At 44.9% G+C, this 25,079-nt stretch overlaps 1 protein-coding gene across 3 annotated transcripts in view; it reads right to left on the reverse strand.

The window, feature by feature from the left end:
- LOC121549496 (apoptotic protease-activating factor 1-like) overlaps nt 1–25,079 on the reverse strand; it is a 73,383-nt gene that overhangs the window by 47,200 nt on the left and 1,104 nt on the right. Inside the window, exons 2-21 of one of the 3 annotated variants that reach the window (XM_041861290.2) lie at nt 24,796–25,038; nt 23,929–24,118; nt 23,486–23,683; nt 22,960–23,161; nt 22,565–22,677; nt 22,259–22,390; nt 16,608–16,846; nt 15,903–16,070; nt 15,080–15,211; nt 14,494–14,607; nt 13,745–13,929; nt 13,148–13,274; nt 12,879–13,004; nt 12,408–12,548; nt 11,965–12,090; nt 11,564–11,716; nt 7,288–7,416; nt 4,905–5,030; nt 4,628–4,747; nt 4,366–4,491 (exon numbers count right to left, since the gene is read on the reverse strand). In XM_041861290.2, the coding sequence (XP_041717224.1) occupies nt 4,366–4,491; nt 4,628–4,747; nt 4,905–5,030; nt 7,288–7,416; nt 11,564–11,716; nt 11,965–12,090; nt 12,408–12,548; nt 12,879–13,004; nt 13,148–13,274; nt 13,745–13,929; nt 14,494–14,607; nt 15,080–15,211; nt 15,903–16,070; nt 16,608–16,846; nt 22,259–22,390; nt 22,565–22,677; nt 22,960–23,161; nt 23,486–23,683; nt 23,929–24,118; nt 24,796–24,942 (2,994 nt within the window). In that variant the 5' untranslated portion in view covers nt 24,943–25,038. Of the gene's footprint in view, nt 1–4,365; nt 4,492–4,627; nt 4,748–4,904; nt 5,031–7,287; nt 7,417–11,563; nt 11,717–11,964; nt 12,091–12,407; nt 12,549–12,878; nt 13,005–13,147; nt 13,275–13,744; nt 13,930–14,493; nt 14,608–15,079; nt 15,212–15,902; nt 16,071–16,607; nt 16,847–19,677; nt 20,316–22,258; nt 22,391–22,564; nt 22,678–22,959; nt 23,162–23,485; nt 23,684–23,928; nt 24,119–24,795; nt 25,039–25,079 lie in introns of those variants that run through there. The other 2 variants (XM_041861297.2, XM_041861305.2) reach the window with 2 other exon arrangements.

Raw genomic sequence — 25,079 nt, forward strand, 5'->3', positions numbered from 1 at the left:
TGATAATTTGGGTAGTAGGTATATACACTTCTAAATTAATAGAATTAAGAATGCATTGAGATAATGATCTGTATTTATTATCAGGATGAGGAAAGTCATAATAGCATATGGATGTTTATAATGTATGTTAATATAAGTGTACATTCTGACAACCAATAAACCAAAAGGCAAAGAAACACACAAGCTCATAACTTTAGCTGAAAAATGCTACACATGCACGCAAGCACACACACACACACACACAGACAGACACACACACTCCATACTGAGCACAAGGTGAAATCTCAATCTAGTATTGACCTTGTGCTAAAATATTTAAACCTCTCAAATAAAACCCCACTTCAAACAAACGTGTGAGAATGCTAGCCTCAGGGCATGCCAACCAGAGGACGCTCTGCTATGCTACTGGGACACGGGTTTCAAAAGGTTGCCAGCTCACCTCAAGGTTTCGGAATGACGCAGCAGGGCGATATGGGGGAAGTTGAGTAAAACATGCTGTGACGTGCACTTTAAACTGCATTTGAATAATAGATCACTCCACAGTAACTAAGTTATCCCTCACCCTGACACTGATCACAATCCCTTTGAGAAGGTCAAGGAACACACACCAGACCTAGGTTCAAATACTAGACTGGACTTGATTGAGCCTGGTGCAATGGACCAATGGAATAGTCCCAAAAGTGCACACCCTGCCCATCTAGCACTCTAGGCAGACTAAAGCAAACACTGAAAGTATTTCTAATATTATTTGAATCCAGGTCGAAGCACACAGTGGAGGCTGCAGAGGGGAGGACGGCTCATAATAATGGCTGGACTGGAGTCAATGGAGTGGTATCAATCACATGGAAGCCACGTGTTTGATACCACTCTATTGACTCCATTCCAGCCATTGTTATGAGCCGTCCTCCCCTCAACAGCCTCCACTGACGCGCACATACAGTTGAAGTCAGAAGTTTACATACACCTTAGCCAAATACATTTAAACTCAGTTTTTCACAATTCCTGATATTTAATCCTAGTAAAAATGCACTGTCTTAGGTCAATTAGGATTACCACTTTATCTTAAGAATGGGAAATGTCAGAATAATAGTAGAGTGAATGATTCATTTCAGCTTTTATTTCTTTCATCACATTCCCAGTGGGTCAGAAGTTTACATACACTCAATTAGTTTTTGGTAGCATTGCTTTTAAATTGTTTAACTTGGGTCAAACGTTTCGGGTAGCCTTCCACAAGCTTCCCACAATAAGTTGGGTGAATTTTGGCCCATTCCTCCTGACAGAGCTGGTGTAACTGAGTCAGGTTTGAAGGCCTCCTTGCTCGCACACGCCTTTTCAGTTCTTCCCCCAAAAAATGTATAGGATTGAGGTCAGGGCTTTTTGATGGCCACTCCAATACCTTGACTTTGTTGTCCTTAAGCCATTTTGCCACAACTTTGGAAGTATGCTTGTCCATTTGGAAGACCCATTTGTGATCAAGCTTTAACTTCCTGACTGATGTCTTGAGATGTTGCTTCAATATATCCACATCATTTTCCTCCTCATGATGCCATCTATTTTGTGAAGTGCACCAGTCCTTCCTGCAGCAAAGCACCCCCACAGCATGATGCTGCCACCCCCGTGCTTCACGGTTGGGATGGTGTTCTTCAGCTTGCAAGTACCCCCCTTTTCCTCCAAACATAACGATGGTCATTATGGCCAAACAGTTCCTTGCTGAGCGGCCTTTCAGGTTATGTCGATATAGGACTCGTTTTACTGTGGATATAGATACTTTTGTACCTGTTTCCTCCAGCATCTTCACAAGGTCATTTGCTGTTGTTCTGGGATTGATTTGCACTTTTCGCACCAAAGTACGTTCATCTCTAGGAGACAGAACGCGCCTCCTTCCTGAGCGGTATGACGGATGCGTGGTCCCATGGTGTTTATACTTGCGTACTATTGTTTGTACAGATGAACGTGGTACCTTCAGGCGTTTGGAAATTGCTCCCAAGGATGAACCAGACTTGTGGAGGCCTACAGTTATTTATCTGAGGTCTTGGCTGATTTCTTTAGATTTTCCCATGATATCAAGCAAAGAGGCACTGAGTTTGAAGGTAGGCCTTGAAATACATTCACAGGTATACCTTCAATTGACTCAAATGATGTCAATTAGCCTATCAGAAGCTTCTAAAGCCAAGACATTTTCTGGAATTTTCCAAGCTGTTTAAAGGCACAGTCAACTTAGTGTATGTAAACTGGAATTGTGATACAGTGAATTATAAGTGAAATAATCTGTCTGTAAACAATTGTTGGAAAAATTACTAACCGACTTGCCAAAACTATAGTTTGTTAAAAATACATTTGTGGAGTGGTTGAAAAACGAGTTTTCATGACTCCAACCTAAGTGTATGTAAACCTCCGACTTCAACTGTATGCCATTTCACTCTACCATACCTGCACACTGCCTGTCTCTAGCCCTAACGCCAGCACCAACCCCCTGTGAGAGGTCAGCAGCTGTAGAGTCCTCCATCCGATGGTCCTCAGTACCTGCCTAACTGTCATCCCTCCTGCCTGGATAGAACGAACACACACACAGTCACTCTCTGCCCTCTGCAACACTCCTGTCCCTCTCTTTCTCCAGCTCACCCTCTCCTCTTTTCCTTCTTAATAGAAAAACAGCATGTCATTTCAACAGAGAAGAGAACAGAGCCAATCAAAGTGGCAATTACGGCCCAGAAAGAAGACTAGAATGCTAGGCATGCGTCAAACTGAGTCAATGACAATGAGAGAGAGAGAGAGTGAGAGAGCGAGAGAGAGAGAGAGAGAGAGAGAGAGAGAGAGAGAGGGGGCAGCCTACTGCAGCAGCAGACCTGGAAGGAAACAAAGCAGCAGCTCCCTCTGGTGTAAAGGAGAGGAATTAGATGTAATGGAACACAGCGTATACTCACAGTGAAACCAACATTTTCATGGTGTGCCCACTTTTCACATATCAAGTCACTGATACTACACAACCCTGCAGTGTCTTTCAGCTCCATACATTTCAACTATTATTATCCCTTCATCCCCCTGTCCACTTCTCCCTGTCCTCTTCCCCCTGTCCACTTCCCCCTGTCCACTTCCCCCTGTCCTCTTCCCCCTGTCCTCTTCCCCCTGTCCTCTTCCCCCTGTCCTCATCCCCCTGTCCACTTCTCCCTGTCCTCTTCCCCCTGTCCACTTCCCCCTGTCCACTTCCCCCTGTCCTCTTCCCCCTGTCCTCTTCCCCCTGTCCTCTTCCCCCTGACCTCTTCCCCCTGTCCTCTTCCCCCTGTCCACTTCCCCCTGTCCTCTTCCCTCTCGAGTGAGAAGAGTAGACAGACACCCAGGCTTGTGTGTGCTTGTGTGTGTGCCTGTGTGTGTGTGTGTGCATGTGTGCATGTGTGTGTGTGTGTGTGTGTGTGAAGAGGCCTGACTAATTATAATCCATTAACCCCTGTGTTGGTTAGAGCCCAGGCCCCAGGGCCCCTTCATTAATTAAAGAGGTTCCCGAGGAGCGGCCCCAGCTGGAGTACAGAGTACTACACACCTGCCAGGGGACAGAGGGTGTCTGACACTACTCACTACGGCTTTCAGGGACACACACCCTTACGAAAGGGACCAGGACTTCATCTGCTCGCAGTAAACAACCATTTATCATAGAGACAGGGAGTGATGGAGCGAGTAGAGCACAGGGAGAGAAAGAAAATAGTTAAAAAGAGGAGGAGAGTATGAGGAAGAAACATCTCATTTAGGACAAGTAGAAAAGAGAGGCAGAAAGAGACAGAACAAAATAGATAAGGAAAGAGAGAGAGAAAAAGAGAGCGTGAGACAGAGAGAGAGAAAGAGAGGGCTGGGTACCGTATAGTGCAGTAGGGCTGAGACAGGGTTGACAGGCAAAGAGGGTGGCAGCACAATGTCACCAGCCATTACTGGACGTGACAAACGCCTCCCCCAGCAAGGTGAGCATTATTATTACACACACACACACACACATACCACTTTGACCAACTCTTCCATGCATAGGCAGACCACAATAGTCACAACACTACTAGAACAGCACCGGTGGTAATACTGTCAAACTTAGTTTTGATGTAACATGGTGTCCAGCTTTACCTGCAAAAATGTATCTTCCTGCCTTTCTTACAGCTCAGTTGGTCTGTATCAAGTTTGGCAGTGATACTGTCTTCTCCAGCCAAAAACCCTTTTACATTTCTGGCACTTTTCCCTCATAGCACCTGCACTTTTGTCAAGTTAAGCATAAATTATATGTAAGCATTTTCTTACTTCTTCGTCCTTGAAGATTTTTGCTTTATGGTATGTGTGTGGGGGTAAAGGTATGGGTAAAGGTGTGTGTGCGTGTATATGTGAGCGTACCTGTATGGTCCCATCCTCTCGTCCCAGCCCCACGGCTGAGGTCTGTGTGCAGATAGCAGTGCAGCGGATACGAGACTCCTGCTCCTCTGACTGGAACATCACCGCTCCTGTCCTCCCATTCCTCACCTGACACACACACACACACACACACACATCAGCCTGCTGGCTTAACCCCTGTCACATCTGTAAGACATCATTGTGTGTGTGTGTGTGTGTGTGTGTGTGTGTGTGTGTGTGTGTTTGTCCAGCCCAGCCCTCTCACCTGCAGTCTGTTGCGGTTGTCGGCGGCGACCACGGTGACATCACCGTTGTTAAAGAGCACGTCAGAGTCCCTCTTCAGACAGACAGCCGAGGATGTGTGGACCTTGTTAGTCTCCCACACCTGAGATACACACACACACCACGGCATTAGATTTATTATGCCATTAAAAAGGTTCAATAGTTAAGTACAATATGGCACAAAAAGGGTTAACTGATGAAGACTGATTGGACAAATTACTGACAGAGAGACACACACACACACACACACACACACTTACCCTGACGGTCTGGTCGTCGGAGCAGGAGAGCAGTAGAGATCCATCGGGGGAGAACTGGACTCCGTGGACCCAGCTCAGGTGACCACTACAGTCAGCCATCTTTTTATTGGTCTCTATGTCCCACAGCTGGAGGGAATAGACGTATGTCATACCGTATGATGGTGTAGTAGTTTGATAGCCACCATGTGTGTGTGTACCTCCATGGACACTGTAAAGTCCATGGAGAATAAGAGCACCTCCTCCCAGCTGCCCACTGCACTGAGGCTAGGAAACACTATCACCACCGATAAATCTACAATAATCGAGAATTTCAACAAGCATTTTGCTACGGCTGGCCGTGCTTTCCACCTGGCTACCCCTACCCCGGCCACCAGCTCTGCACCCTCCGCTGCAACTTGCCCATGCCCCCCTCCGCTTCTCCGTCACACAAATTCAGACAGCTGATGTTCTGAAAGAGCTGCAAAATCTAGACCCCTACAAATCATCTGGTCTAGACAATCTGGACCCTTTCTTTCTAAAATTAGCAGCCGAAATCGTCGCAACCCAATTACTAGCCTGTTCAACCTTTCTTTCGTAACGTCTGAGATCCCCAGAGATTGGAAAGCTGCCGCGGTCATCCCCCTCTTCAAAGGGGATGACACTCTAGATCCAAACTGTTACAGACCTATATCCATCCTGCCCTGCCTTTCGAAAGTTTTTGAAAGCCAAGTTTACAAACAGACCATTTCAAATCCCACCGTACCTTCTCCGCTATGCAATCCGGTTTCCGAGCTGGTCATGGGTGCACCTCAGCCACGCTCAAGGTCCTAAACGATATTATAACTGCGATCGATAATAGACAGTACTGTGCAGCCGTCTTCATCGACCTGGCCAATGCTTTCGACTCTGTCAACCACCGCATTCTTATTGGCAGACTAAATAGCCTTGGTTTCTCAAATGACTGCCTCGCCTGGTTCACCAACTACTTCTCAGATAGAGTTCAATGTGTCAAATCGGAGGGCCTGTTGTCTGGACCTATGGCAGTCTCTTTGGGGGTGCCACAGGGTTCAATTCTCGGGCCGACTCTTTTCTCTGTGTATATCAATGTCGCTCTTGCTGCTGGTGACTCTCAGATCCACCTCTACGCAGACGACACCATTTTGTATACATCTGGCCCTTCATTGGACACTGTTTTAACAAGCCTCCAAACGAGCTTCAATGCCATAGAAGACTCCTTCCGTAGCCTCCAACTGCTCTTAAACACTAGTAAAACTAAATGCATGCTCTTCAATCGAACGCTGCTGGCACCCACCTACCCAACTAGAATCACTACTCTCGGCGGGTCTGACCTAGAGTATGTGGACAACTACAAATACCTATGTGTCTGGTTAGACTGTAAACTATCCTTCCAGACTCACATTAAGCATCTCCAATCCAAAGTTAAATCTAGAATCAGCTTCCTATTTCGCAACAAAGCCTCCTTCACTCATGCTGCCAAACTGACTATCCTACCGATCCTTGACTTCGGCGATGTCATTTACAAAATAGCCTCCAACACTCTACTCAGCAAATTGGATGTAGTCTATCACAGTGCCATCCGTTTTGTCACCAAAGCCCCATATACTACCCACCACTGTGACCTGTACGCTCTTGTTGGCTGGCCCTCACTACATATTCGTCGCCAAACCCACTGGCTCCAGATCATCTATAAATCACTGCTAGGCAAATCCCTGCCTTATCTTAGCTCATTGGTCACCATAGCAACACCCACCCGTAGCATGCGCTCCAGCAGGTATATCTCACTGGTCATCCCCAAAGCCAACACCTCCTTTGGCCGCCATTCCTTCCAGTTCTCTGCTGCCAATGACTGGAACGAACTGCAAAAATCTCTGAAGCTGGCGACTTATTTCCCTCACTAACTTTAAGCATCAGTTGTCAGAGCACCTTACCGATCACTGCACCTGTACACAGCCCATCTGAAATTAGCCCACCCAACTACCTCATCCCCATATTGTTATTTATTTTGCTCATTTGCACCCCAGTATCTCTATTTGCACATAATCTCTTGCACATCTATCATTCCAGTGTTAATACTAAATTGTAATTATTTTGCACTATGGCCTATTTATTGCCTTTATTACCTCCATAACTTGCTACATTTGCACACACTGTATATATATTTTCTGTTGTATTTTTTGTTGTATTTTTGACTTTATGTTTTGTTTTACCCCATATGTAACTCTGTGTTGTTGTTTTTTATCGCACTGCTTTGCTTTATCTTGGCCAGGTCGCAGTTGTAAATGAGAACTTGTTCTCAACTGGTTTACCTGGTTAAATAAAGGTGAAATCAAGTTTTAAAAACAATGTAACAGGAAGACAGTGAACAGGCTGTGTGTGTGTGTACCTCCACAGCATAGTGTGACAGTGCGATGGCCACCAGGTTGCTGCTGGGACAGGCGTGACAGTACTGCACCGTGCTCAGACGACTGGTCCGGATCTCCAACAACATGGCCGCCGTCTCTACGTCAAACACCTGGGAACAGCAGGAGGGATCTGTCACTACACCATAGCTGGTGATGGCTCTCTAGTGCAACTGCCAATATGTGAGGCACAAAATGGCTTCCATGCATAACCTAGTGATAGCTTTCTAGACACTTCTTGATGGCCCCTTGGAGAGCTCAGAGGTTGTTAGGTCGGCCCATGTAGAGGTCTAATTGTAAGTCGCTCTAATTGTAAGTCTATGCTAAATGACTCAAATGTAATGTGAACTGTAAAGGACATGACAGGATGGGATTAGATGTAAGTAATATGGTATTAGCCTCATAAACTGCTAAGTGAAGTCTCAACTGCAGGTTGGCATTTATTGTCATGAGTCTTGCCCTGGAGGCATCTGTTTTGTTTTCATTCATTTTTACAATATAGAAAATTCTGACTTTGCAGCTGGCCATCTAGCGGAAACCGCTCAGTCCTGCCTCCAGGGCAAGACTCATGACAATAAATGTCAACCTGAGTCTCAACCATCGATTGATTTCCATATCTTCCAACTGGGCAAAGTGTGGGATTGTGAGGGGAAAAGCAGACTGAAGAAAAGAGAGGGAAAGAGAGAGAAAGAGAGAGAAAGAGAAAGAGATTGAGGTGGAAAACAAAGAGTTGTAAATGTTTCTACGTGCCAAAAAAATAAAAGTCCATCAAGCTGTCTATTCTTCTCTCAATACTAGCCAACAAACTGACACAACTCTGACATTCAACGCCATGCTGATTCCTGGAGTGGAGAGAACAGACACGGACACACAGAGACCTTTACATTTCCCAGGAGTGGGACGGCTTCATTCTCAGTCAGAACACACACTTCTACCCTCTGATGGACAGACAGGCCCAAATACCAAACATGAAAGACAAGTTGTCCAGGGCATTTTCATTGCTTCACAGACAGATTGCTCTAGGACAAGTTGCTAGACAAGAACATACTGCTAAACACAAATATATTGACAGCTAGGCTATGCTCTTTCCATGACATAGACTGACCAGGTGGATCCAAGTGAAAGCTATGATCCCTTATTGATGTCACTTGTTAAATCCACTTCAATCAGTGAAGATGAAGGGGAGGAGACATGTTAAAGAAGGATTTTAAAGCCTTGAGACAATTGAGAAATGGATTGTGTATGTGTGCCATTCAGAAGGTGAATGGGCAAGACAAAAAAATGTAAGTGCCTTTAAACGGGGTATGGTAGTAGGTGCCAGGCGCACAGGTTTGTGTCAAGAACTGCAACGCTGCTGGGTTTATCATGCTCAACAGTTTTAGCAAGAATGGTCCTCCACCCAAAGGACATCCAGCCAACTTGACACAACTGTGGGAAGCATTGGAGTCAATATGGGCCAAACATCCCTGTAGAATGCTTTCGACACCCTGTAGAGTTCATGCGCTGACGAAATTAGGCTTTTCTGGGGGCGAGGGGTGCAATATTATCAAGGATTTCTTAATGTTTTGTACACTCAGTTGAGATACTAGTAATTATGTGGTTAATATGCATACTGATGCATGTAAATATTCAACAGGTCAGATACTCTAAATACATACAAGTGAAGAAACACAAACCACACACACGGTCCACACACACAAACACAATACCGTATATCAGGGTATTTTAAAGAATGACGTGTGTGTGCTACTATACTGAAGAGCAGACACCATGGGCCTGTTAAGCTACACAGTTAGGTTACAGGAAGATCTAGACTTTACAATGAACTGACAGTATGTTGTTTACTGTATCTTATAACTGTTTTTATTGATAAACAACTAGAATAGACACATTTACAAGTTGTAGGCCACTTAGGTATGTATGCAAGCTTGGGGTGATGTCATAATGGATGGCACTGATGATGTCATAATGGTTAGAATCTTGGCTGAGTGAACATTCCGGGACACAGTCAATCTGGAGAAAGACAGTCCATAGGACAGCAGCCTACTCTTTCTCAAATTAATATTTCCAGGACCAATAAGGTGGTGGATATAAATTCATTTCTGTCAATTGATGTTATGTAGTCAAATGTTTTTGTGAAATCCATTTGCTGATTTAAATCATTTATTTTGAAGGGTTATGTTATGTGTAAATTAAGTCATGATTAACTTTTGATTAAATATTACAGGTAAGATAAAGAGAATGATGGGTAGCATAAGCGGTTTATTACTTGTTTGAATCTAATTTGTTTGTATTTTTATTTGTTTGTATATTTGTTTCTGCTATAATTGATTAGGGCTGGCACAATTAACGTATAATCGTGTAACCGACGATTATGGATGAAGACCGTCATGAAAATAAAAATAACCGTCATAACTATGTTTTATTTGTTTGTTTGGAACAAACAGCTGACTGAAGACGGGATGGCCAGGAATTAGAGCTAACCACATACACTATCATCACCATAGAATCTTGGGTCATCACTGCCTTTTGAAAGGTACCTATTAAGTTGACCTCTCTCGCCTCCTTTCAGGTATGTCCATTATTGCCTCTGGTGATAAGAACCAGAGTACTGAAAAGAAAGTTCCGATGGGGGGGAATAAAAAAAGAAGAACCAGTGTTGGTGTAGCGGATGGCAGCTAGCTTGTTGAAACCCCTTGTGGGTTCTTATTTCCACTCCTCATTATTTTCTCACTATTTTCTACACTTAATTCTTGATTTCTTTGGACATTTTATCAATAAAAAAAATCATTTCTTAGCATTAAAAGTTTTGTGTGTGTGAATGTTGTTTTGTCGGTCAGACAAGGCCCAATGTTGTTGAGTAAAATGTAGGCCTATATGTGGCACTGATATCAGCTACACACACAAACACAGTAGAGGAGTAACTAGCATTAGCAACAGCAGCACTAACCTCTAAGCTAGAAGTAGCGCACAGCTACAAAAAGAAGCGCCATCTGTATTGGTTAGCAGTGTCAGCTAGCAGCACCAGCTAAAATAAACTGAACAAAAATAAACGCAACATGTAAAGTGTTGGTCCCATGTTTCATGAGCTGAAATAAAAGATCCCAGAAATGTTCCATATGCACAAAAAGCTTATTTCTCTAAAATGTTATGCACAAATGTGTTTATATCCCTGTTAGTGAGCATTTCTCCTTTGTCAAGATAATCCAGCCACCTGACAGGTGTGGCATATCAAGAAGCTGATTAAACCGCATGATCATTACACAGGTACACCTTGTGCTGGGGACAATAAAAGGCCACTCTAAAATGTACAGTTTTGTCACACAACACAATGCCACAGATGTCTCAAGTAGAGGAAGAGTGCAATTGGCAGACAATTACATTGATGGAAGTTACAATCTATCTGCAATATTAAAGCCGATTTACCCCCTACAAAAAAAAGAGTGCAATTGGCATGCTGACTGCAGGAATGTCCACCAGAGCTGTTGCCAGAGAATTGAATGTTCATTTCTCTACCATAAGCCGCCTCCAAGAGAAGTTGGCAGCACGTCCAACCGGCCTCACAACCGCAGACCACGTGTAATAACCACGCCAGCCCAGGACCTTCACATCCGGCTTCTTCACCTGCGAGATTGTCTGAGACCAGCCACCCGGACAGCTGATGAAACTGTGGGTTTGCACAACCGAAAACTTTCTGCACAAACTGTCAGAAACCGTCTCAGGGAAGCTCATCTGCATGCTCGTCGTCTACAGTAACAACATTCCACATGCCACAATCAACAGCCTGATCAATTATATGCAAAGGAGATGTGTCATGCTGCATGAGGCAAATGGTGGACACACTAGATACTGACTGGTTTTCTGATCCACGCCCCTACTTTTTCTTTTTTTAAAGGTATCTGTATTCCCATATCTGTATTCCCAGTCATATGAAATCCATAGATTAGGGCCTAATTAATTTATTTCAATTGTCTGATTTCCTTCTATGAACTGTAACTGTTGCATGTTGCGTTAATATTTTTGTTCAGTGTAGTATTAGCCATAGAATGAGCATTAGCTCATGCATCCCAGTTACCGAAGTCCATTCAACTTTCTGCCAGCTCCTACTCTGATGAATCGCAACATGCTAAACAAATCTGGTCCGAGTCATGGAGCTCCGCCAGGGGACCACCCCTCAGTCATTGTGCCCACGCCACGGCCCCATGGAGCAGAGCAGAGGCTTACTCAACACACACAGACACACAAACACGTCCCACTCACAAAGACTGCGTTCCTGGCAGCACAGATGATGCTCCTGCCGTCTGCTGACCAGGTGCTGCACTTCACCATGACCTCCGTCTGCTCACTCTGCTCCGGGAACATGTCCGCCACATCTATGGACTTCCACTCATTGGCCGAGGACACCTCCCACAGCTGAAACACACACGCAAGCACACACACATGAACACACGCATGTACACACACACACATACATACACACAGGTAGGCACGCAGACATGCATGTACACATACATGCACAGAAACACACACCCTCATGCACAGGTACGTACAATTAATGTGGTTCAATACATTCTAGTAGTCTACACCTAAATGAAAAGCCTTTATCTACATTTGCTAATACAAACACACAAAGCCATAGGTGGTGACTATGCCCCTCCCACCTTCAGGGTTCCGTCACTGGAAGAGGTGGAGAGGTGGGCATCATCAGGGGAGAAACAGCAGTGATTGACAGGCTCCGAATGACCAAACATGGTGTTCTGGGAGGAGGGTTTATTGAGGTTCCACAGCTAGAGAGAGAGAGGGTGGGAGATGCATAGAGAGAGAGAGAGAGAGAGAGAGAGAGAGAGGGGGGATGCATTGAGAGAGAGAGAGAGCGAGAGAGAGAGAGAGCATGATAGATCTTATAACCAGAGTGCAAAATAATGTGCGAGAGAGAGCCTACTTCATGGTTTTTAAATCACACACACACAACAGGGACAGGCACACACAAACACACACACACACACACACACACACACACAACACCCAGGGACAGGCACACACACACCACAGGCACACCACAGGCACACCACAGGCACAAGCATGAGCATACACACAGGCTCACCTTGGTGTTAATGAACTTGTCGTTGGAGCAGGTGGCCAGTAGGAGGCGTCGGCGTGTGTTGGTGAACTGACAGTGGTTGACCTGCTCCTCGTGTTCGTCCTCAAACACCCTCATCAGAGTCCCACGCTCCACGTTCCACACCTGGCACACCACACAGATACTGTAGTTACACAGATATACAACTCTCTCTCTTTTTTTTATTTATTTTTTACCTGGCACACAACACAGATAGTATAGTTACACAGATATACAACTGTCTCTTTTCTTTTCTTTCCACACCTGGCACACAACACAGATACTGTAGTTACACAGATATACAACTCTCTCTTTTCTTTCCTTTCCAAACCTGGCACACAACACAGATTAGAGTCAGACTAACGACTTCCGTCTGTTGTCAGTCAAGTCTGTCTGAAGTCTGTTCAAAGTTTGAATGTCCATCTGTCTGTCAGAGGGGAGGGTTCCACACCATACCTTGACCTTCCTATCGCTGGAGCAGGTTGCTAGGAGATGGTCATCGGAGGAGAAGGCGCAGCAGAGCACCTCATCGTCGTGGGCATGGATCTCCAGCAGCTTCTCCCCAGAGGTGCTCTTAAACACCTGAAGCCACACACAGGGCAGAGTTTATAGAGGACACACACTGACACACACACACACACACACACACATTCACACACACACACTGGGATGTGTGGGAGATACAGTGGGTGAAGATTGATTTAAAAAGAATGTGTGTGTCTTACTCGCAGTGTCTTGCTGGAGCCACAGGAGGCGATCTTGGTGCCGTCGTGGGAGAAGCAGGCAGAGTAGATGGATCCCTGGTGGGGCTGGACCACCAGACGAGACAGACTCTTAAGACTACTCTTGTTCCTGGAACAAACCACAACCATAGATGACTTAGAGAATGTGATCATGAGGGGATGAGACCAAAACAATAGAGTTAGGGTCATAGAGTTGGATAGAGGGCACGTCTTTGCATTTACAATGGCTTCTGTTTTAGCAGGGGCAGTGGCACTGACACTACGCTAAAACAGGCTTTGTGGTAAGTGCGACACAAAGTCAACTCTATGGTTAGGGTATGGTTGACTGGCAAATGTAATGCATAAATGCTAGGGAGTAAGAGGTAGGGGCTAGGGGTTAATACTGTACACCCAGATGAAATAGTGAGTACATTTATAAGCACATGAGCAGTGTGTATAGGCCTACTATACTTCTACATCTGCACTGCTTGTTGTTTGGGGTTTTAGGCTGTATTTCTGTATAGCACTTTGTGACATCTGCTGATGTAAAAAGGGCTTTATAAATAACATTTGATTGATTGATTGATTGATACTACTTACACCCAGTCAAGGTAGAGTCCCCCTCTGCTGGCCCTCTCCTGCGCCTGCAGCAGGGCCTGGCGGTACACCTCGGAGGAGTCTGGCTGGGACAGGGCCAGCTGCACTACGTCAGGGAACGGACGCTGCTCCAACTGGTGGCCGTTCAGAGACAGGAACTCCTGGAAGTGGCCCCGCACCTCGCTGTTCTGGGGGGACCATAAAGAGAGACTCACAGTGAGGATGTGACAATCAGCGTGCGTCCATCTCCTGAAGTGTGCACTCGTTCACTACACAAATATAAAAGCATTGGATTGGTGTAGGCATAGGCTAGGGGGAGTTTACATTCAACAGTCATTTCCTTTCAAAACCATGAGGGGAATTGAACAAGTGAACACTTCGGGAGAAAGGAGAGATTATTGGGACACAACAATTGTATTCACAAGCATGAAATGAGTAACTGTTTCTTGCATTTACATTTTTTCATTTTAGTCATTTAGCAGACGCTCTTATCCAGAGCGACTTACAGGAGCAATTAGGGTTAAGTACCTTGCTCAAGGGCACATGGACAGATGTTTCACCTAGTCGCCTCAGGGATTCAAACCAGCGATGCTTTGGTTACTGGTCCAATGCTCTTAACCACTAGGCTACCTGCCGCCATTGACTTATGAGGAATTGATACCAACCACAAGATTTGAAAACCATATCAAATGATGATAAAACAGGGTACACATTAAGTTCCTCTGTGAACTTGGTGTTGATCAAATCCTGACCTCTTTGTCCAGTATGGCGCCATACTCCACATAGTCATTGATGAGATGAGCAGGTCCCATAATCTGAGCTTTAGTTCTGACCCAGTCCAGAGAGAACATCAGAGAGTACAACTCCTACAGGGAGAGAGGGGGGAGGAGGGGAGAGAAGGAAAGGAGGGGTGTAAGGGTAACAGAAAAAGAAAAAGTGAGAATGAGAGAGGGAAATATAGAGGGAGAGAGAAAGCGGTAGAGAGAGAAAAAATACATTAGCAACTTGTGCTTGTCTGGCGAAGGCCTCCATCATACTGAGTCGTGCCTTGATCTCCAGGCCATCAGACTGTTGAACAGCCGTCACACCATCTCCTGTAGTAAGAGGCCAAGATAGACTCACTCACACACAACAGCTCTGATACAGTGTTATTTGGGTTGTTAATTGGATTGTGTTTTTGATTATTTGTCTACTTGTTTGACATTTTACTGCAGTGTTAGGAGCTAGTAACATCAGCATTTCCCTGCACCCACTATAACATCTACTAAACTGTGTACGCGACCAAAAAAACTTTGATTTGATTTAGATTTGTGTGTTTGTGTGTGCGCGCGTGCGTACCTGTGTGAGGTTGGCCTTGGCCATGTGGTAGGTGAGGAATCTGAACCAGTAGAGGCACTCTTCATCTCCTGAGGTGGGGGGACCCTGGCTGTAGCACTGCTGGTACTGGCGCACAACCTTAGAGTGGAGGCTCTGGAACACACACGCTTGTTAAAAAACATACCATATTACAGTAGATCGATGCCCCAATAATTCAGGGCATAGAAGACATGAGTCTAACTGATTCATTTTTTAAGCGACTGTCTTGTTTTTCCAAGGTCCATGTACATTGATTCTCTAGAAGAATCAATTTCGTTATATTTGATTTCAGAAAATATTCAGTCATTCCAACACATTTGAGCAACACAATTAACAGAATACTTACAGACAAAAGTTGGCAAACATCAAACTTTAGATACATTTCAAAATGGCCACCAGCATACATATCAACCCTATGAGCGGCGGCAGGTAGCTTAGTGGTTAAGAGCGTTGTGCCAGTAACCGAAAGGTCACTGGTTCTAATCCCCGAGCCGACTAGGTGAAAAATCTGTCGATGTGCCCTTGAGCAAGGCACTTAACCCTAATTGCTCCTGTAAGTCGCTCTGGATAAGAGCGTCTGCTAAATGACTAAAATGTAAATGTAAAATGAAGATAGAGATCATGTGTATGTTGGAGTCATTGGAGGCTGCTGAGGGGAGGACGGCTCATAATAATGGCTGGAATGGAGTGAATGGAACGGTATCAAACAATGTGTTTGATACCATTCCATTGACTCCATTCCGGACATTATTATGAGTCGTCCTCCCCTCAGCAGCCTCCACTGGTTGGAGTGTATGAGACCCACCTCTAGACCAGAGCGGTTCATCTCAGCCAGGAAGTCCAGCTGGAGGTCGTGGAGGTAGTAGAGGTAGGGCCGGTGGTGACAGTCACGGAACAGTAGGGACTTGTTCACAAAGTCCTGGAGAACATCCTCCACCTCCTCCGGTTCTAGATCCCACAGAACCGACAGAACCTACAGGCAGAGGAACATGGAGGACACAGGAGGTTGGTGGCATCTTAATTGGGGAGGACTGGCTCATATTAATGTCTGGAACGCTATAAATTGAATGGTATCGAACTCATCAAACACATGGTTTCCATGTGTTTGATACCATTCCAGACATTATTATGAGCTGTGCTCCCCTCAGCAGCCTCCTTTGATGGAAGAACAGGCTTAGATTTAGAGACAGAAACAAAAAATGACCTGTTTCATCGTCTTTTCTGATATCTTATCACCTTATTCCCTCCTCCTTTCCACAAGGACAGCTCACAATGTCTCGATGGGTTGTGAATACTTTTTGGCCGTTCCATTGAAGACTGAAGGTGTGGGATAGCCTTGCCCTAACCTACTGTAGCCTAGCTTAGCCTAGCTTAGTTGAGCCTCACCTGACCAAGCCTAGACGAATCCAACCCTACCTAGCCTAGCTTAGCCTAGCTTAGTTTAGCCTAACCTGACCTAATCAAGCCTAGCCGAATCCAACCTAAGCATAATCCCCCCGGCCAGTCTGACCTTGGCAGGTACTTTGACGTCCTTCTCCAGCACGGTGAGGTCAATGTACAGCTCCCTGTGTTCCTCAGACAGGACCTGGATGCTGGCAGCCATGGCCTGGTCAAGGGCATCGTAGTCATACGAAGACGACTTACGGATACGCTTGAACTTCTTCTGCTGGAGCATGCGCAGGTAGTAGGCCCAGCGGTCCGGGAACTCCCGCAGCAGGGCCCCGATTAGGGACACCACCAAGGGGGAGCCTTGGGAAGAGAGGACGGTAGAGGAGGGGTTTAGGCAGGCTGGTTGATTGTGCCAAGAGTTTTATCGTTTTTTTTTTTAGATGTAACAGAAATGGAATTTGTATTTAATCGTTTTGATACATTTAATTATTTAATAATAATTTCAATATTTGAAATTGAATTTCATGATTTAGAATGGAATTATGCAAGTTGTTGAAGGTTAACAGAATTTTCAGTGGGTCATCATTAGGCAATAAGGGTTCCTTTTCTCTGAAGTCTATGCTCAGACTAATTTGACTAACAGGCTCATACTCATTTGACTGATGCCCTGCTGGTAAAAGAGAACTGAACATAACCACCAAACAAAGCAAGCTATATAAAGACAGATGAATAGGTGCACTGTGTATTGTGAGACCCATTGTTCTTAGAGAGAAATAGCGCTGCCCTACAGAGAAAGGTGCAGCTGAATACAGAGGATCGACAGTACACCAGGTCAAGACCTGATGAAGACAGCTAGTTGAAAATATTGGTATATTTTTTATGAATCTTTTGTCATGGAGAAGAAAGTGCTGATTGTGTTTTTCTCAGGTCAGTGTCTTTATTATGATATTTAAAATATTTTATTTATATATATATATATATATATATATATATATATATATATATATTTTATTACAATGTATTTACGATTACATAACTGCAGCCAGCACATTTGTGTTCCAACCCAACACTATCACAAATAATCAATTAACCACCAAGCCCTTGAGAAGTTGAATCTGGTGTGATAGTTTTGGGCTGTAACAAAAAAGTGCCAAAGTGCAATACTTTTAGATATTGAGTTAAAATGTGAACAGTAGTAGTTTAAGAAATAGTAATACCATGATTTGTTCTGCTATTAACTTTTAGATGATCAACTTGACTATTGATATTGCGGCCTCTGGGTAGAAGGGTAAATATTATTGATGTTGCTGCCCTTGAGGCAGTTACTTGAGATGACAATGCACTTTTTCACAGGGCTCTTCACACTCTCCTCCTGTCCGTATCACTATGAAAGGCACCCTAAAAACTGGACTGAAGCGCAGAGGTACTGCAGAAAGAAGTACACAGACCTGGCCACCGTAGGCAACATGGAGGACATGAACAGACTGAACCACTCGACTATAGACAGCGGTTATGATGGAGCAGTGTGGATAGGACTGAAGAAGGGACTGTCTTTTAGGTGGCAATGGTCTCTGGCAGACATAGACTACTATAGTGAGAGACAGACTGAGTTTAAGGAGTTTTGGGAAGAAGGCCAGCCAGGTAATTTGAATGAAGATTGTGGTGTCGTGTACAGTTCTGGAAAAAAATGGCACGACTATCTCTGCACTGATCGAAAACAGCTAGTGTGCTACGACAGTGAGTTACATATTACATGTATTCTAGTTAAAACACACTAACCTGGTAACACCATCAAGGCCACCAGCAGCACATACACACAAGTTGGCCAAGTAACAGATTACTGTGTGGTTATCAAAGGTTTCAACGTTTGTCTTTGAAATTGATTGTCAATTCCAAGCTTATGATTTCCAAAGGTTTATGAATTCACAAGAGCTGATCCAAACTCTGCTGGTTGCATTTGTCCCCATAGGGACTAAGTCTCCAGCTGGTAGTTTCGTAATAGTCAAAGAGCCAATGACCTGGAGGGAGGCTCAGCGCTACTGCAGAGAGAACCACACAGACCTGGCCAGTGTGAGGAACCAGAATGAGAACCAAGAGATCTGTAACGTGGCCAACGGTAGCAACGTGTGGATCGGCCTGTTCAAAGACACCTGGGAGTGGTCGGACCAGAGTAACTCCTCGTTCCGATACTGGGGCGATGGAGAAGCAAATAATACTGACAAGCGCTGCGCTGCATGGAATCGTAGTCCCTCAGGCCGATGGATAGACAGGGAATGTCTGATGAAATGTCCCTTCGTTTGCTACGGTGGTAAGTTAAGATCCCTTATTGTGCCACCAAACTCATCTCGTTAAATGGGCGGTTGCTTTGGAATAACTGTCCACACAGATTTAAATATGTGACATTATCTTCTTGTATGTAATGGTGACTGTTCATCTTAACTGTGTACATAACCAACTCCCCTGCGTCATGGGTTTGCATTTTGTGGAGTTTAATTTGACTACCTTGACCATGTCTTTCGACATTGAGGTCCCCAAAGCTAAATTACCATGATTAGGCAACATTATAGAATTGCCAGCTATTATACAATTATGAATTATTTCAATTGGTGGTTAGAATTTCCAATTCATTCCCTGCTGAGAAGGGTTATATCTGTGTATGTGTTAGAACCAAGACCCCCAACAGTCAAGAAGATACAGGTAGTGAGAGTGAGGATGACCCCAGACCCAAACATGGACCTGAATGATGCTGAGGTGAGGGAGGCCATTTTACAGCAGGTGAGTCTCACCCTCTTAATTTATAGATGTTTACCTTCATTTAACAATGTATGTCAGTTAACCCTTTACACTCGTACCCGTTTGCGGGTTGAAAGTGGCAGATTTGATGCCCACCTGACCCAGATTGCGACATATAAAACGGGCCGTTTTTGGATTGCGTAAACAACAGTAATTGTGTGATGGTGGGATGCAGGGTTGCGTTCCAAACAAAACAACTACAAGTTTGCTTGCTCTAGTTGCGCAACGGCACCACTAGGAGAGCTAAAAAAAAGCACCTTATATTTGAAGACTTCTTTGAGTCATAAAAGTGCATTGAATGACTTAGGAACTGTGCACACTTTGGAAAGGAGTGTGGCCACTTGGAGACACCAGTTAGTCCTCTCACTCAAACCCTTGTCGTTTTTTTGTTTTATGTTGCACCTACCCCACATTTTCCTGGAATATTGTAATCATGCTACTGGATGCATCCAGAGTATTTTCTGATTTTGCTAATAACAAATTCGGTGAAAAGTACAGTAAATGTAAAATGCACATAAAATCAACAGTATAATGTTTGTATTCAGTCTTGTATCAGGTGAACTGTTGTGTCCTCAACTTTGGTCAAATCATTTTCCCATAATCTCCTAATTGTTCCCTTTCAATTTCTACCATGCTATTCATATTTCTTCTGTTAGAAACATTTCAATTTAGCCCTATCCATAAAGCCCCATTTCCCACGAGTGTAAGGGGTTAAGAATACATTCTTATTCACAATGAACAAGTACAGTCCACTGCTCCTTACGTTACAAGAAATCTCCAAGTAATGATAAACCTTTCAAACCGTAAGAGTGCAGGTACCTACATATGAAAACATATAGCTGCCATAATTAAATGTGTAATGCAAATTGGTTAATCCTACGATGTATTAATAAATAAACCTTCAGTAAAATTAGGTGTTCAGGGCATAAAGGCTGGTTCTGTTCCTCAGATAAAGGAGAAAATGAAGGCCAATGGGATGACTGGGAACTTCAAACTGAGATGGAAAGAGCAGCCAGATGGAAAGGTCTTCCACAAACTAGAGAAGAAAAAGAACGACAGAAAGAGAGAAAAAAGGAGGCCGAAAAATAAGGAAGAGCTTTGAATAGAAGTTGCCACGTGCCAGCTATAATTAATTATTCCCTACTCATCTCACATTGCATTCATTTATCATTAACCATTACTAAATATCATAATTAAGTAATAATGCCCTCAAAGCCGGTGTTTGGAGGATATATTGGCATGGGTGTTGGTAGGCCCGAAACGAAGTCGAGGGCCGGCAAACCGTGCCAATATATCCTCCAAACACCGGCTTCGAGGGCATTATGACTTTTATACAACGGGTTACCAACATATTAAAATAATGATTTACATATCTTCATTAAAAACATTATTTTGATTCATTTATTCATACTATTTCATCCTTCCACAAGATATAGTCCCGACACAAATCTAGGGTTGCTACCCAAGCCGGCTGGTCGTTCGTTCTATCGGTTCGGTTGCCAGAGACGCGACCCAGTCGTTCAGTCTTTTTGTTCTGTATCTATGGACACGACCCAGTCGTTCGTTCTAAATGTTCCATAGCCATACTGGCTAGCAACGTTCTTATCCCTTGCTTGCTAGCTAGCCAACTACGGCTAATTTACAGTCACTTCAAACAGTGCAGCCAGAATAACAACAGTAGCTGCATTTGCATTTGTTTAAGCTGTTTTCTAGTGATATTTACTTGGATACATCCATAATAATGAGCTAATGAGGCGCGATTTCGCCTGGCATAGAAAATGCGCTCTCTTGTCAGGACATTGTTGTTCAGAGGAGCCAACAACACAACTAACACAATCACTAAAAACTGAAGCTGGAAAGACTGCAAACTAGCTGCACTTTGTTTCATTTTACATTAACATTTACATTTTTTACATTTTAGTCATTTAGCAGACGCTCTTATCCAGAGCGACTTACAGTTAGTGAGTGCATACATTATTTAAATGTTTTATACTGTCCCCCCGTGGGAATCGAACCCACAACCCTGGCGTTGCAAACGCCATGCTCTACCAACTGAGCTACATCCTTGCCGGCCATTCCCTCCCCTACCCTGGACGACGCTGGGCCAATTGTGCGCCGCCCCATGGGTCTCCCGGTCACGGCCGGCTACGACAGAGCCTGGATTCGAACCAGGATCTCTAGTGGCACAGCCTTAGACCACTGCGCCACTCGGGAGGTTTACCTTTTTTCAATGTACATTTCTTTGTACATATCCATAAAAATTATGCCAGCTAATTCATGATTTCGACTGCCTGAGAAACGCTGCCTGTCTCGTCTCGTCCCAACTCCCAACACGTTCATTACTATGTATGGGACAGCTGGAGATCGAATTTGAATATGGAAACAATGTTGCAAATGTCGGAGAGACAGACAGCAAGGTTTATACAAATATCCGCTGTTGAAAACGAAATGTTAGTCTAAAAGAAATGTGAGATAATGTCTAGATGCTTTTTTATAGTCGAGATCAAGTTTATAAATTGCCTGGCTGGGCTGATGAGACAGTGGATTGCGCAGTCAGATGGAGCAGTGTAAAATAAGCATTTTAACGTCATAGATTTAGCGGGTGGTAACTTGTGGAATAGACACCGGCTGGAATGCGGTTTTAACCAATCAGCAGGATTAGACCCACCCGTTGTATAATGTAGTATATTCTATCCATACTATTACAGTACGCCATGTTGCTGTTTTATTTGATGTTTAATTAGCTAGTTACCTTGTTCTCTATTTATGATCTGTTCATTATTTCTATCAATGTTTTTGGTCACACTACATAATACTTCCCAAATCATTCATAAGAAAATGTAATACTATATTTCCCTTGAATATGTGAAATAAATTGACATTTTATTGTAAACCTGAATGGAATTTTCATTTAAATCAATACAATTTCTGTTGACACTATCGCTCCATATGTGTGTGTGTGTGTGTGCGTGCATGTACCTTTGCACTCTCTGACAATGCTGCGGGCCTGTTCTGGGAGTCTCTGGGGTTTCCCGTTGACATACAGGGCGAGGATCTCCAAGGCCTGATCCTCCTCCAGACCACTCTCCACTGCCACCTCAGACTTAGAACCTGGACACACACACACACACACACACACACACACAAACGCATGAGTGCACAAACACATATGCACAGTTTGAGCAGGTGCATTGAGCGTAATGTTTGTTCTATAAATGAAGTCATCATTATCAGTAGTACTGTAGTAATATTAGTATTAATATCAGTGTTATTATTCATACACACCACTGACACAGTCGGCTAGGCTTCTGTCTCGGGTGGTGAGCAGTACTCGACACTGGATGTCAAAGGCCTTGAGCACCGAGCTGTCCCAGATGTCATCCAGTATCAGCAACGACCTGGACACACACACATCTAAATCAATTGACATGAATTGGAATGGAATTAATGGCATACAATAAACAAAATATACCCCTCTGATCATGGCTTCCATGCTAGTCACTCCAGAGCTGAAACTTCTATGAGGTCCAACTGAACGTTCTCCTCATCATTAACAGCCTCCGTGTAGAAGGAATGGACCAACTTAAAAAGTTGGCCACCAGTCCACAAGAGAACGTTCATAAGAATGGCGTGATGCAACCGTGCAACAAAATAATACACTTCAACCCTGGGGGACTGACCTGGGGTAACGACGGAGCATGAGGAAGCGTAGGCGCTCCTTGGCCTCCTCCAGAGAGCCAGGAGGCCGGTGGAGGGAGGACGAGGGGTCTTGCTCCTGGCACTGCTGCTCCAGGCGGAAACACAGCGACTGGATCCTCACCAGCAGGTCAGCCCGGTCCAGCTGGCCTATGGACAGCCAGTGGACTCCTCCTGGAAAACACTCTGGGGGGAGAGTGTCAGAAAGACCAGTGTGTGTGTGTGTGTGTGTGTGTGTGTGTGTGTGTGAGAGAGAGAGACAGAGAGAGAGACAGACGGAGAGAGAGTACAGTCAAGAGACCAATGCGATAACGAACAGAGAAAAAACTGAGAGAAAGTGAATGCAGACAGAGAGAAAAAGAGCCTCCTCCACATGTATTAACCCCCCTCCTGAAATGTATCTTGGGTCAGTTTTACATTTTCCCCATTAATGGGTTTGGTTAGGAATGGGGGAGGGAAAACTGATCCTAGGTCTGTAACTAGGGGAAACTTCACCCCGGAGCCTCCTACCTGTGATGAGTGCGTGATCTCGGACTGCCTCCGCAGCCAAGACAGACTTGCCAGAGCCGGCCATGCCGAACACAGTGACCCAGCCGGGCTCCTTCTGCAATCGGTAGAGCTTCTCCCTGACCCGGTTCACCAGGGCTGGCCGGCTCACAAACACCACGGGTCTCTGGGGCACACCGCCCTCACTCAGCACCGTCTGGACTGGAACAGGGGAATACAGCAAAGACATCATTATATATATGCAGTATGTTGCCAATGGAATAAACAGAGGTGTCAAACACAGCAGAGAGACAGAGAGGTGCGCTCACATACACATAGATACCCACACAGACACACACACACACAGAACCCTGCATATTCTTTCCCTGTATCAGAAAAGGAGGGCACATCTTAGACTGTCCTAGTCTCCTGGTATTCTCCATCCTCCACCCTGGGGGGCAGCTCACCATAGTGGGTGCCCGCGTCTGAGAAGCTCTTCTCGGCCTCTGGGGAGACCAGGGGCAGGCTGTTGTGGAGCAGGCTGGCCAGGTCTCCGTAGCTCTCGCGGACCAGGGCGTTGTAGAAGGAGATGTAGGCCTGGTTATCCTTCCTCAGGAGCAGCTCCAGCAGGGCCGCAGCCTGCTCTCTCCTGGTGGGCTGGACGATGGAGAGAGACAACGTGAATTTTGAAACTATTTTATTGCTTTTCTTACACCGATGCAGTCCTTTCAGATGTCCGTAGTGGTAAGTGTTTAAAAAGCCCTGCAATCTCTCTGACTTTACCTCTCTCCTCTCCGTCTCTTTCGCTTTCTCTCTTATGAGGTTTTCCCACTACAGAGCCGAGCCAAGCTGTACTGAGCTGGCCTGGTTACGCATCCAGCATATTTTATGTTTTTTTATTTTACCTTTACTTAACTAGGCAAGTCAGTTAAGAACAAATTCTTATTTAAAATGATGGCCTACACCGGGCAAACCCAGACGACGCTGGACCATGGGACTATGGGACTATGGGCCGGTTGTGATACAGCCTGGAATCGAACCAGGGGGTCTGTAGTGACACCTCAAGCACTGAGATGCAGTGCCTTAGACCACTGCGCCACTCTGGAGCCCAATAGTTGCTGGAAACATGCTGGAAAGGTCAATGTGAACAAAAATTACCTGAGCCAGCACAGTGCGGTCGCCTTGGCTCAGCTCAGCTTGGCTCAGCTCAGTAATGTGAAAGTTGGTTGTGGGCCCAATTCCAAACAAACACCTTTATACACTTAATCACCACTTTGGACATAGGAAAGTGTATGAAAAGGGTGCTACTGTACTCCCCCACCTCCTCACCCCACCTTACTCCTGATCCTCTCCTCCTCGTCCCCCGTCAGCACGCCATCGCTGATCATGTGATCCATCAGGTAGGAGGCCCTGATGTCCTGCTCCAGGTTGGAGCGTGACTGAAGCAGGCAGCTCCGCGCCCCTTCCTCCATCATCGCCATGCCAACGACCGGACCTGGTCCAACCACACATACAGCCTCTCCCACACAGGTTGGGCGGCTGGGCTGGAATGGTGATTGATTGGCAGGTGATGGGAACTGCGGGGAAAGGAAGTTGCATGGATGGATGTAGTATGGGC

This window comes from Coregonus clupeaformis, unplaced genomic scaffold (assembly GCF_020615455.1).
Source record: "Coregonus clupeaformis isolate EN_2021a unplaced genomic scaffold, ASM2061545v1 scaf0058, whole genome shotgun sequence".
In the NCBI taxonomy this organism is placed as follows: domain Eukaryota; kingdom Metazoa; phylum Chordata; class Actinopteri; order Salmoniformes; family Salmonidae; genus Coregonus; species Coregonus clupeaformis.